Here is a 12,500-nt window from a genome sequence, read left to right as displayed (position 1 = left end):
CAGGTCGATCCTCTCTGAGTAGAAGTGGTAAGATGTCTCTGGCACGTCGTACTTGTTGAAGATCTTGGTGATATTGGACTGAGACTGGTGCCCTCTACCCGACCCACTGCTTCCCCCACTTGCACTTCCCCCTCCCCCTCTAGCCTGCTGCATCTGCTGGGCTTGGAACTCAGGCAGGGACTGAAAGTATATGAAAACTCTCTTGAATACAAATACAAAGTAAGGGGAAGAAGAAAGAGAAAGAAAGAAAGATGAAGACTAGGAGGTATTCAGGAAACAAAATTTCTCCCCATGACTGTTTATTCACTTAACTGTTCTTCTAAAATTATGCAATATGACATAGTGAAGAAACATTTCAAGCATTTGCCCTTTAATCTACAGGAACATTACAATGACTTCACTATTTACCTCTAACTTCCGAACAGCTTTGGTCTTCTGGTTCTGTTGTGTTGCTTTCCGTACCAAGTCTGATAGGGAATCGAGGAAATGGAAGGCTGCTGTCAGCTGTGAGTCAGTCAGCACCCAAAGCAAGTCGTCCATTAGGATCACTAGCCGGCAACCAATCACTGTACAATCTGTTGATGGGATAAATAACAAAGCAAAAATTAAGTAAACATTCCCGCTTAACTCAATGCTACCGGGAAAGTGTTAAATGTTTCTGAACACAGATGGTTCTACCAGTGTTTAGCCACAAAGGAGTCAATTAGTAGATCTTGTGATCCCTCCTTTCCTTGAAGTAATGGGAAAATACTTATTTTTACTAAGGCTATCAATATTGATAGTGTTACTTTTGTTATAAACATTATAATCATTATATTGTTATTGACACTGCTAATAGCAATATTAAATACTAGAAAATATTATCAAAAACCTAGGAAAATGGTAAACAGGCGAGACAGGTACTTCTTGTAACTGGCTGATCGTTGACCTAGTACTTGTGGAGCCATCTATATGTAAAAACAATTACTAAATCAAACATAGTGGGCATGGCATGTGTGCACATGCATGTGGTTAATCTTGTTTTCTTCTATTCCACTCTAGGTCTGCACATCCTAGAGGATGACAAAAAAGTGTATTTCTCAAAGGAGAGGCCAACACTAAGGAAATTTATCTCAGCTCACCAGCAAGCCTCTTCTTTATTGTGATGCGACAGCGAGCCTGGTTTGTGATGAGTCGCAGAGGAGTCAGTCCCTGGTCTCTGGTAGACCGTGCTTCCACTCTCAAGGTCTGCCATGAAAGCTGTGAATGACAAAAATATATAGTAATTATAAAAATAAGAGTAAAAATTTGTTTTATCAAAGTATATCACTAAACAATATAATATATATAATAAATATCTCATAAACAAAGTGAGAGAGAGAGAGAGCGAGAGAGAAATAAATAAACAAGATCTATATCAACCATCCATCATTCTTTTTCTTACAAGCACATGAAACTAATACCTCTTTGAAGATAAGAAGTTCCCCCTTGTCTGGTTCTTTTAGCCTGGTCATGCGCAGATCAGCTTTCTGCCAGTTTGGGTTTTTGGAGTCCAGCATGATGCGTGAGAGCTGATATTTGCAAAGGGAAAAGATGTCAATATTTAGTTCCTGTTCCTAATATTTCTGACTGAAAGGAGCAGTTGAGAAAAAATAATTCTCAAGTACCAATTCACCGTAAACTGAATACATTACATTCTTACACTGCATACATTACACTAATGGAGAAAGTTTTCACACAATCTAATTAATAAATCTAATGCATATAAGAGATACATAATACAGGAAACACTATAAATATAAGAATGATCATGTAAAGGCAAAAACTGAAATAGTGAATGCGACATATACTAATTTAATTTCACACTAAAACGCATTTTATCTTTATAAAATACAAGAGAGATCTCATCCTTTTCTATTCTTAAAGAGACTGTCATCAAGATTTTTTTTTCCAAATGTAAGGCCTTACTGGGAATTTTTTTGGCAGATATGCAGCTTTGCCATTCCCTTGCGCTGCAAAAACAGCTGTTCTGCGTTTGGTAATCACACAACACCTTGAAACTGAAGCTGAAGTAGCTGATGATTAATGGATAAATGATTTGAGTTTCAAAGGTTTAAACAATTCATAGCAAAAATAGTTTGCTCTTCCAGATAGGGAAGTGTGTGCCAAGGCATGTGTGAGCGATCGCACGGCATTCCCAGTAAGGCCTGAGTGTAGTTTATAACTACCAGTAACTACCATATCAAATACATAAAAAATTTACTTACTTCTTCTTTATCATGAAATATTCAAAATCACTTCTAAAGTATTGATAATCAGAATCAACTCAGATAAATAAAAGAAATGGAGAGATAAATGATCTGCACTTACCCCAAAGAGTAGGAAACAACAAAGGAATCTCAAATTATAAGAAACAGCAGCACACTAATGTTACTAATGATCTAACGAAACTTTGGAAAAGACTGGAAAAGGAAAGAAAGAGAAACAACCTGAAAACAAAGATGGGACAGAAAAACATATAACATTTCTGAATACATTGGACTTCCAGACTATGCCTACATAAATTTTGAAAAGGTTTTTCTGAAAAAAATAAGTTAAATATTGTTTCCTTTCCTGTCCAAAAAGAAAAAAAAGAAAAAATAATAAACAAAAAATTAATGAATAATGAGGAAGAATTAAAAAAACAACATTATAGACAGTAAGTCAATGAAACTTGAATCTCAACATCTAAAATATTTATCCATAAAATATATGCATGCAGTATAATTGGAAAGATCAGCATGAAAACGTATAAGCATTTCATTACAAGACTATCAGGAAATGCTGAAATCATAGTGTAAAGACAATTTAAAAACTAGCCTAGAAAACAAGTAACAACTAAACTAACAAATAAATATTATGTCACAATCAAGTTTATGATTTTGCAAAATGGAGAAAACATTGGGGTTACCATAAGGAGCTATATGAAATCTATCTTTTCTTCGAAATGAATATAATGAAATGAAGTCTAAACAAATCCAAGTACATTTTACAAGACTCCAAGTAATAATAACTAACTATTCACTGACAATGGATAACTGATTACATAATAACTACAACCACTCACTAAATAAACATACACTGATGGCACACATAGGCCAAATCAAATAGTTATATGAATGTTAAAATAAGCTCACACTGATTTCTTCCCTACAAAAAATACATACAAGAAAAATTCCAGTATGCCTCTCTCACTCAGATATTGAAATAATCATATTACCAAGCTACACAAGTAAATGTTGGAACTCTTATAAAACAAAAGGAAGTAACACTAAGCTTCAAAGAAGACACAAAAAAGCTTGCTAAGCAGAAGCTAGACAGCAAACATTGAATACCTGGAAAGAAGCATGAAAAGCTGGACTGCAGAATGTAATGAGTACAGAGTTCACGGTGACAGTCATGCCATCAATGACTTTATCTGCAAAACCATAGCGTCCACCCGAGCTGTAGGAGGGGAGGACGGAGGAGCTGGTCTGAGAGCGCAGGTCTGTACATGTTTCCATCTCTACCTGCACCTCATCCAGGCTCTGCAGCAAAAAATATAAATAAATGAATAGACAAATAAACAAATAATAGTGAATATATAATATTCATGACAAAACAGAATGCAACAAGAACAAAACTTGATGAAATACATGCAGTGGCTCTAGAGAAAAATACTTGTATTCTTCTTCCCAAAGATAAAGAATGAGTGGAACATAGAATGAAGCAGAGAATCTCTTACCACTAAAATGGGCACACTCTTGAGCTTGGTCCATTGTATCTTGAGGTTAACGCGATTCACTAATGCCCGTTTTATCCGCAACCAAGCCGGAAGTTCAAGGAGGTCTGTGAGAACTATTTCATTGAGCTCCAAGTTGGTGAGCTCACCCTCTCCCTTCAGTGTGCTCACATTCACACTATCTGATGACAAGTTCTTTGCAAATCTGTAATAAAACAGTTACACTTAATGATCTAAATAACTTTTTCTAAATTCATGCAAATAAAAAGCTGAATAAAACAAAGATATTTATATTCCCTATGGAAGGGCCACTTGTCATGAGACAAATCTATGTCCCTGTCTTCTATTTTCTTGATCTTAGCCTCCAAATTTTCAACAGTAATACTGTGAATTTTCTGTGAAGTTTATGGTCATTTCAGGAAGAATAAAAGTAATCTGACATTTAACTGACACATAGTTTTCATATTAATGATAAAAAAAAATTGTTCTCTTAATCCTGCTATGCATAAATTCTTTTCTTGAGAGAGCATTTCAGAGTAGATTGGCCCATCAATCTGTGTTCTTATTGAAAATGATGGCAGATTATACAAATTCTATGAAGAAAAACTATGATTATTCATACGGATTAACATACGTTTCTTATCAGATTTGTTTTTTCTTATCCTTTCAATTAATTTGCTGACAGAGATGACTAAGAAAAGGCTCTGCTACCATACACTATGCTAATACTAAATAATATGAAGTCAACTATAACTGCTACTAAATTTTTTGTGATGTCTGTATAATGGGAAATCCTCTTTGAAAGTGACTTCAAACAAGATATGTCGACTCCCAATATCGTACAATGAGAAAGGTATCATTTGTGAAGATTGAAAAAATTTAATGTTCCAGTGACCTTGAAATGTCCTTGAGATAATTTTGAAAGGACGGTCCAGAAAGAGAGCCTACAATAATATTGATACTTTAATTATTTTGAATTTCAACATTTATTCTTTGTTTAATGATAATAGAAATACCGGGATCACTTTAAATCACCCTGTAATTCACACACAAACTTAACTTAAGAGTTCAGATCATATCTACACTAAAATACAAGCAAACATCTATGGTAAATATTCATCTCCATAATTTGCAATAAAAATAAATACTAATAATCTCTTACAGACTACCATCTTGGAACTGACCTCCAATTTCAATTGCTATACTGATACTATCTCTTTATCTCTAAGTTATAAGCAAATAATGCAACTCAAAGAATACTCTGGACCGAATACATATCAATCTGACAGTAACAAACATGACATAAGGAAAACTCCAACAACTTTGGCGACTTGACATTCGAGATGCCTTCCTTCGTCATAGCAGTTATTCCTACAAACGTTCACGAAAACCTCAATGCAAAGATTGATGAACAGCAACACCTAATTCAATCAAGCATAACTCGAAATATAACCCCCGAATCAAAATCGAATTGCCACATAGACTCTCGATCTCCCCCCTTGAAACCTTCGCCTCATACGTCACTTCCCTTCGCCACACACTTCTCCCTCGCTCTCCTTACTTCGACAAGTGTTTCAGGATCTGGTTTTTGATGAGGCCAGCCATCTCGGGGTCGGATTCAGAGGAAGAGGAGAGATTATTCCATCAATTATTTCATCCCCGATCAATCAATCAACTTCATGTTTACTCTGGGTTGGGGAAGGAGGTCGCTTGCACACCGAGTCCGAGGCCAAAAGAAGCTTAGGAATGACGTTCGATATTTATGTCCATATGTATCTTGTTTTATTATTATTGTTATTATCATTATCATTATCATCTTTTTATCTCTGATAATTTATTGTTTTACTCAATTCACCTCTTTCTAAGTGTTGTTCGGTGTTTCCGAATTGTCCTTTAATGCTTGATATTTTTTATTTGTTGTTTATCTTTAATTTCTGTGCTCATTTGTTGTCTAATAAGCATAACTCTCCTCGATCCATTCCAACGGTGGACCATCAGCGTATTTTTAGATATGAAGAAGTCTTGAAGTTGGTTTATTTGGTGTAATTAGCTAAAGCTCCAGCTACATAAAATGACACTCGTTGTACATCGCTGTGCTCTTCTAATTGCATCATTGATAATCTGTGCTTGTTTATATATCATACCAGGGTATTTCTAATGGAAAATAATAGCTTTTGAAGATGCTGCAAAACAAGATAGACATGAACTATTCAGTAAAAACTGAAGAAAAGAAAGAAAAAAATCTGTCGCGTAATACGATGTAGAGAAAGGAGCGAGAATGAGTCATAGAAAAAATATTTCCTCATATGTTTTACATGGAAATATAAAGAAATTAATTTCTTACTCTCCTATTTTTTGTTTTACTATAACCTAAACTCTAGTTTTGCTCTCTTAATTTCTCCCCAAGCACTTATCTGGCTTCCTTTGACATTCAATTTCAAGAGAGAGTGAATCAAACCTTCAAATCTATAAACACGAATGAAAATGTAAACAAATCTCAAAAGCTGAAGGATAAGTCAAAAAAACAAAAGAGCATCGTATTTTTAACATTTATAGATTCAAAAAATACTTAGATCAAAGTAAATTCTTTTTATATAAAACTTGATTCTATATATCTAAGATTTAGGTCCTTATCGCCCGCCTAAAATATAATTTTCGCTCTTGTTTTGGTAAAGTAATTCACTGGAAATTAATGGAAATTGAAGGACACTGAAGGATGTAAATGACGTAACTAGCGGCATATCATCAGTAGTGAAGGTAGTTATCGGATTTGTATGTATATTGAATTTGAATGAAGATATATTTTGTATTATGAGGTATTTTGACTTCTTGAATGTTCAATGTTCCTGTTACATCACTTACATGGAAAGAACATTTGCGGAATTCATTCTCAGCAAATCGAATATAATATTTTATAGAAAGAGATTGCCTCATTAAGGTTTTATTATTTGTTTCAGATTGCAGGTCATTAGTGTCGCATATACAGAGCTGAAGGAAATATGAATATCTAAAAATGGTGAGCATATTCTGTGCTAAGTGATTTGATTATTATTTATTACTATATGGTCTGGGTAATTGTCCAGCATAAGACTTTACAGACAAAGAAAAAAAGAGAAGTCTAAGGCCATAAAAAATAGATCAGGTCACAGTTGCTTATCAAATCATGGCTTGTGTGTTTTAATCAAGCAATGTTTTGGCCTCCGTGTCTTGCTCTCTGGTAAAGGCAAACAAAACAATGTCCTGACAACATAGAGTATAGAGCAACATGTTGATCGTTCTGACAGCTTATCAATAAATGAGGAACAGATCATGTTATATTGTGCAGAATGTATGTTGGAGATGTTTGCTGCGGTGGGAAACATTGAAGCCATGGGGTTACTTTATGCAGTACATTTTTTTGACAGTTACACTGTTTTTATAACTTAAACATTTTAATGTGCCATTATTCTATTTGTTTCTTCAGTTCTGAGTAGATATATTCAAATATATTATATGCTATACATGTCACAATACCATGGAAGAAAAATGAATTACAATATTTTTGTTATAATGTGTTTTTTTTCTTTAAGTCTCAACTATGAGCACAGCCAATTGCCAGCATCGTTATTAATGCACCAAATATTTGTAGCGCCGCAGCCTAGCTCCAAGCCAGCTGCTGAAGCGCAGTTTGGAGATCAACCGGGAGTCAGAGGACAGAATTGGAAGTCCTGTTACGTCAAAGAGGAAAAAGACAGTTGAGAATGAGTGTTCGGGCATTCCTTTGTCACCCTACCGTGCCCCTCTTCACCCCATTGTTAATTCAACGCAGCAGGCTCCCTCGACACCTTCATCATCTCATGTAAGGACTCCTTCATTATTATGATTTTTTAGTGTATGTTTTGTGCTTTGGTATTATTATTATTATTATTATTATTATTATTATTAATGTTATTATTATTATTATTATTATTGTTTGCTTTAGTTTTATTATTTTTTTATTGTTAAAAAAAGTAATATATGTGGTATGTGATGTTATAAATTCCTTTACAGGAGGCCCTTATTAAGAAGATTCTCGCCAAGCCCTTTAAAATACCTATCCCCAACTATGTCAGACAAGGGTCATGCAGTCTTGGTATTCGTCGAAATGGAGTCAGAAGACCTTTGCATGATCCAGAGGAGCCAAATGCACTTGTTTTGTACACACCACCTCTATTGTCTGCGCAAGAAAAGCTCACCGCAAATTTGTAAGCTTCTTGTTCTTTGGTCTATTGCATTTTGGTTTGGAAAGTTTTTTTCTTGTAACCTAATTTTTTTATATGGAAGATTTGATGTCCAAGTTAAGTATGTAATTAATATTTTGAAAACTGTCTCATCCATTCTTTGAAGAAAGGTTCTTTCCATATTTGTTTTGTATAATGTTCCCTTTTGAAATATTTGCTTTTGTTTCATGTTATATCTACTTCAAGGCAAAAGAACCAAGAAAAAAATATATGCATTATTTGATCTTATCTTTTATAGAACTTTTAGACACTATAATATAAGCAAGAGTTACAGTTCAGGTGAGAATTTATGACTGTTTTTTATTGCTCTAGAGAAAAGTTGGAAGTTGCTGTTGTTGTTGATCCACTGCTGTCAAAAATTCTTCGTCCTCATCAGAGAGAGGTAAGGATTACTGTGCAATTATGTAACTCAGGACACATTTTTATGTACTCGTTGTTGGGAGCATGTAAATACCATCATCATTAATGAGTTGATGTTAACCATAACCATCATCATTTATGGAGGGGACATGGTTTGGGTTGATTTATATTTCTAAGATTACACTTTTCCATATTATCATTGTCTTTCTCTGAACAATCTAATCTGTTCCTCATTCTGGATAGGGTGTCAAATTTATGTATGACTGTGTGACGGGCAAGCAGATAGAGGACAACTTTGGCTGTATCATGGCTGATGAAATGGGTCTCGGTAAGACACTCCAGTGTATCACCTTGCTGTGGACTCTGCTTCGACAGGGACCAGACTGCAAACCTTTGATTGAGAAGGCGATTGTGGTGGCACCCTCCAGCTTAGTTAAGGTATGTTTTTTCTATGATTCTAGCCTTTTTGAATATTTTGTTGTGAGATGCTGGTGTAGATGATATGCATACATGGTGCAGTGTTTTAAAAGCTTGAAAGGTGTGAAGAATTATTTGTAGTTTGTAAAGGTATATATTTAGAAACAGATTGAGATGTGTGCCACATGAAGTGAGATGTTTAGTTCTACTTTAAAGATTTCTTGTGTAGATGTCTTTCCTGTAAAAGAGCATTTCTTCAAAGATTTGAGCATGATGTTGTTTATTCCTTTTGAGATCATTTTAAATGTGCACTCGCAGCCAAAGTCCACTCGGTGCTTCCAAATTTCAGCTCAATCTTGTGCATACCGAGGTGAAGACAATGTATCCCAGTGGATGCCCCCATCACCCCTTCCCATAGGCAGTGCTGGAAGGGCACGCCCAGTCATGGCAACTTAGATCGATGAATAATTTCTGTAACGGAGTTGTGGGACTTAGTCATGTGTGAGCGTATCCGTACTGTAAAGAATTACCAATTTAATTTTGCAAAGATGGCTTTTATAGACTTCTTAAACTTGAAAACCTTGATGTTCCAGAACTGGCAGAATGAGATCAATAAGTGGCTGAAAGGCCAGCTAAATTCCTTGGCCATAGATTCAGGCGGGAAATCAGAAATAGACAAGAACCTTGAAGGCTTTATGATGACCCATGGGCGAAGGCCTGTCAATCCTGTGCTAATCATATCCTATGAGACCTTCCGACTGCATGCACATGTGTTGCACCAAGGGGAAGTAGGCTTGGTACTTTGTGATGAGGTGAGGTCACTCAGGTCACTCAGTTCTTTTCTTACTAGTTGTTGATGGTTTTTATGCTTTTTATATTTCCCCAGTTTTGTCTCTTGATTAACTTGACTCTCTATAATTTTTTTTCAACTTGGTATATCATTATGATAGCTTTCCTTAAAAAATGTTAGTCTGACAAACATTTCACATATATATAGGGCCACAGACTCAAGAACTGTGAGAACTTGACCTACCAAGCTCTGATGGGGCTGAAAGCGAGACGTCGTGTGCTGCTATCCGGAACGCCCATCCAGAATGACCTCCTCGAGTACTTCTCCCTTGTCCACTTTGTCAACGCAGGCATTCTAGGGACTGCTCAGGAATTCAGGAAAAAGTATGAAAGGCCGATTCTTAGGAGCAGGGATGCCGATGCTTCTGACAAGGATCATCAGATTGGGAAAGAAAAGTTGGAAGAGCTTATTGCAGTTGTCAGCAGGTAGGTAGAAATGGTGATGCATGGTAACAGTTTATCTCCAGTCCAAAGAGATATGTGTGATATTTAGAATAAAACAGAGTGAATGGCAAAACGCTACACTGTGTGTGTGTGTGTATGTGTGTGTGTGTGTGTGTGTTTGTGTGTGTGTCTGTGTCTGTGTCTGTGTCTGTGTCTGTGTCTGTCTGTCTGTGTCTCTGTGTGTTTGTGTGTGTGTGTGTGTGTGTGTGCACGTTTGTAGCGATTTGGCTTTGTTTTTCATGTATTTATTAAATTTATTTGTTTTTGTTAGATGCATCATCAGGCGCACCAATGATATCCTTTCCAAGTACTTACCGAAGAAAATTGAACATGTGGTCTGTTGTCCCTTGACCCCAATGCAAGAGGAGATGTATGTCAAATTTCTTAACTCTTCAGCTGTCAGAAAACAAATCACAGGTAGAGCATTTTATTTATTTATTTATTTATTTATTTATTTATTCACAATATTGAAATACATTGAAATACTTAACATGTAGTGATTTCTCAGATATTTCCAATAGTGACATTTTATTATCAAAATTTTCTTAATTTTGAAAGCACTGAATCTCGTATTAAAGAAAGTCACAATAAAAGTAGCAGTTGTTTGGTAGGATAGTTTAGTCCCTCTTAGCCATTAGATATTCCAAAGATAATTGCATATGCCACAGATGGGGACAGGAGACTGGACAACAGTGCCTTGGCTGCCATCACAAGCATGAAGAAACTGTGCAACCACCCGGACCTTATCTGGGAGAAGGTGATGAAAAAGGAACAAGGCTATGCTGGCCTTGCAGAATTCTATCCTGCCAACCACGATCCAAGGTATTGTTGGTTGATGTACATGTGTTACTGTGGGGTTATCTTTCTGGCAGAATTTGTGCTTGGTGATAATGGATTTATATGTTCGTGTTCATTTTTCTGTAATGGTCATAGTGATATCTTGGTATGTAAATTGTGTGTCTTGAATATAATTAGTTATATTGATTATGTCTAATATCCAGTCAAGTAAAATGAAGGAACTGTGTGTTTGAATTTTCTTTTTAACTGTAGGAATAATCACAGGAAAAAATGTATGCATTCCATATATAGTAAACACACAAGTTCTTCATAATCATTTAATGAATGTTGTTAATCATGGATGATGTAATGTGTCTAATATGCAAAAGTTATCTGAAATATTTTTGTTTTGTAATTAATTATTTACTGAAGAAAATGTGCATGTAATAAAGAATCATCATTTGCAAGGTATAGAAGATTTTTTTTCTAAAAAATGATAATGGTTTGAAAAGTACTAAAACATTTTTATAGTCATTAATGATATCTATGATTTCCATGTACAGGAGACTCCGTCCAGAGTTATCAGGGAAAGTTGCTGTCTTGGACACGCTCTTGGCCCTTATCCGCAGCAAGAGTGATGACAAAGTGGTCCTCATATCCAATTACACTCAGACACTTGACCTGTTCCAGCAGCTGGCAGCCCTACGGAACTATCCCTATGTGCGTCTGGATGGCTCCATGTCTATAAAGAAAAGAGCAAAGGTGGGTTTGTAAAGAGATAAGAGACACTTTCTAAACATACTCTCAGTTACATTGAGAATATATTTATTCATTGTTTGAAAGTATATTTATTTCTTATCTGAGAATATATTTATTATCTGTCAGAGACTTTTCAGGTACTTATATATCTTTATGTAAGATGTAATGGCATGTTTACTAAGCATTTTGAATCAATTTACACAGATTTTTAAGTAGATTGTATTATGTAGTAAAATTGTATCAGTGCCTTTAAAATCATGTCTTCCCTTTGTATATATAGTTTTATTTGGAATAAAAAGAATGGAAATTGTCATAATATACAATATTTTCAGATTGTGGAGAAGTTCAATGATCCAACGGGAGGAGACTTCATCTTCATGTTAAGTAGCAAGGCAGGAGGCTGTGGTCTCAACCTCATTGGTGCTAATCGTCTTGTCATGTTCGATCCTGACTGGAACCCAGCCAATGACGACCAGGCAATGGCCCGTGTGTGGCGTGATGGGCAGAAGAAACAGTGCTTCATATACCGGCTTCTTGCTGTAAGAGCTGCGGATGTCATCTCTCTTGCCTTACAGTATTTGGATTTGTAAATTTTACGTATAACCATATGAGAGAATCTATTGCTTCCCTGTCTCCTGCAGCATGTGAAAATGCTTTTCCATTCTTCATAAAACTTTAACTTTTCTGACTGCCCCAGTCTGCATTTATAAAGTTGGGTAATTTATGAAGTTAGTAAATGAAGAAAACTTTCTTTTGAATTCCAAGTTGCATTTTAATCTCACTTTTCTCTTTCAAGACTGGCAGTATTGAGGAGAAGATATTCCAGCGACAGGCACACAAGAAGGCTCTGAGCAGCTGTGTTGTGGACTGTGAGGAGGATGTCCAGCGACACTTCT

At 35.6% G+C, this 12,500-nt stretch overlaps 2 protein-coding genes across 3 annotated transcripts in view; one reads left to right on the top strand and one right to left on the bottom strand.

The window, feature by feature from the left end:
- Positions 1-5,444, bottom strand: part of LOC113813216 (bridge-like lipid transfer protein family member 3B) — a 43,237-nt gene extending 37,793 nt beyond the window's left edge. For both annotated transcript variants that reach the window (XM_070139486.1, XM_070139488.1), the window contains exons 1-7: positions 5,301-5,444; positions 3,743-3,944; positions 3,354-3,545; positions 1,443-1,550; positions 1,122-1,239; positions 409-575; positions 1-180 (exon numbers count right to left, since the gene is read on the bottom strand). The exon at positions 1-180 is cut by the window's left edge and continues 22 nt beyond it. In XM_070139486.1, the coding sequence (XP_069995587.1) occupies positions 1-180; positions 409-575; positions 1,122-1,239; positions 1,443-1,550; positions 3,354-3,545; positions 3,743-3,944; positions 5,301-5,344 (1,011 nt within the window). In that variant the 5' untranslated portion in view covers positions 5,345-5,444. The remainder of the gene's footprint in view (positions 181-408; positions 576-1,121; positions 1,240-1,442; positions 1,551-3,353; positions 3,546-3,742; positions 3,945-5,300) is intronic.
- Positions 5,445-6,353: 909 nt separating this feature from the next.
- The window catches only part of okr (DNA repair and recombination protein RAD54-like okr), a 7,172-nt gene continuing 1,025 nt past the window's right edge, over positions 6,354-12,500 (top strand). The window contains exons 1-13 of the mRNA XM_070139485.1: positions 6,354-6,496; positions 6,697-6,755; positions 7,368-7,577; positions 7,769-7,962; positions 8,311-8,380; positions 8,602-8,796; positions 9,369-9,587; positions 9,773-10,050; positions 10,340-10,485; positions 10,737-10,890; positions 11,409-11,607; positions 11,937-12,143; positions 12,401-12,500. The exon at positions 12,401-12,500 is cut by the window's right edge and continues 64 nt beyond it. Of these exons, the coding sequence (XP_069995586.1) occupies positions 6,753-6,755; positions 7,368-7,577; positions 7,769-7,962; positions 8,311-8,380; positions 8,602-8,796; positions 9,369-9,587; positions 9,773-10,050; positions 10,340-10,485; positions 10,737-10,890; positions 11,409-11,607; positions 11,937-12,143; positions 12,401-12,500 (1,975 nt within the window). The 5' untranslated portion in view covers positions 6,354-6,496; positions 6,697-6,752. The remainder of the gene's footprint in view (positions 6,497-6,696; positions 6,756-7,367; positions 7,578-7,768; positions 7,963-8,310; positions 8,381-8,601; positions 8,797-9,368; positions 9,588-9,772; positions 10,051-10,339; positions 10,486-10,736; positions 10,891-11,408; positions 11,608-11,936; positions 12,144-12,400) is intronic.

Source organism: Penaeus vannamei, chromosome 25 (genome assembly GCF_042767895.1).
Source record: "Penaeus vannamei isolate JL-2024 chromosome 25, ASM4276789v1, whole genome shotgun sequence".
Taxonomy (NCBI): domain Eukaryota; kingdom Metazoa; phylum Arthropoda; class Malacostraca; order Decapoda; family Penaeidae; genus Penaeus; species Penaeus vannamei.
Note: the sequence above shows the minus strand (reverse complement) of the source record. Positions and strands in the feature narration are given on the sequence as shown.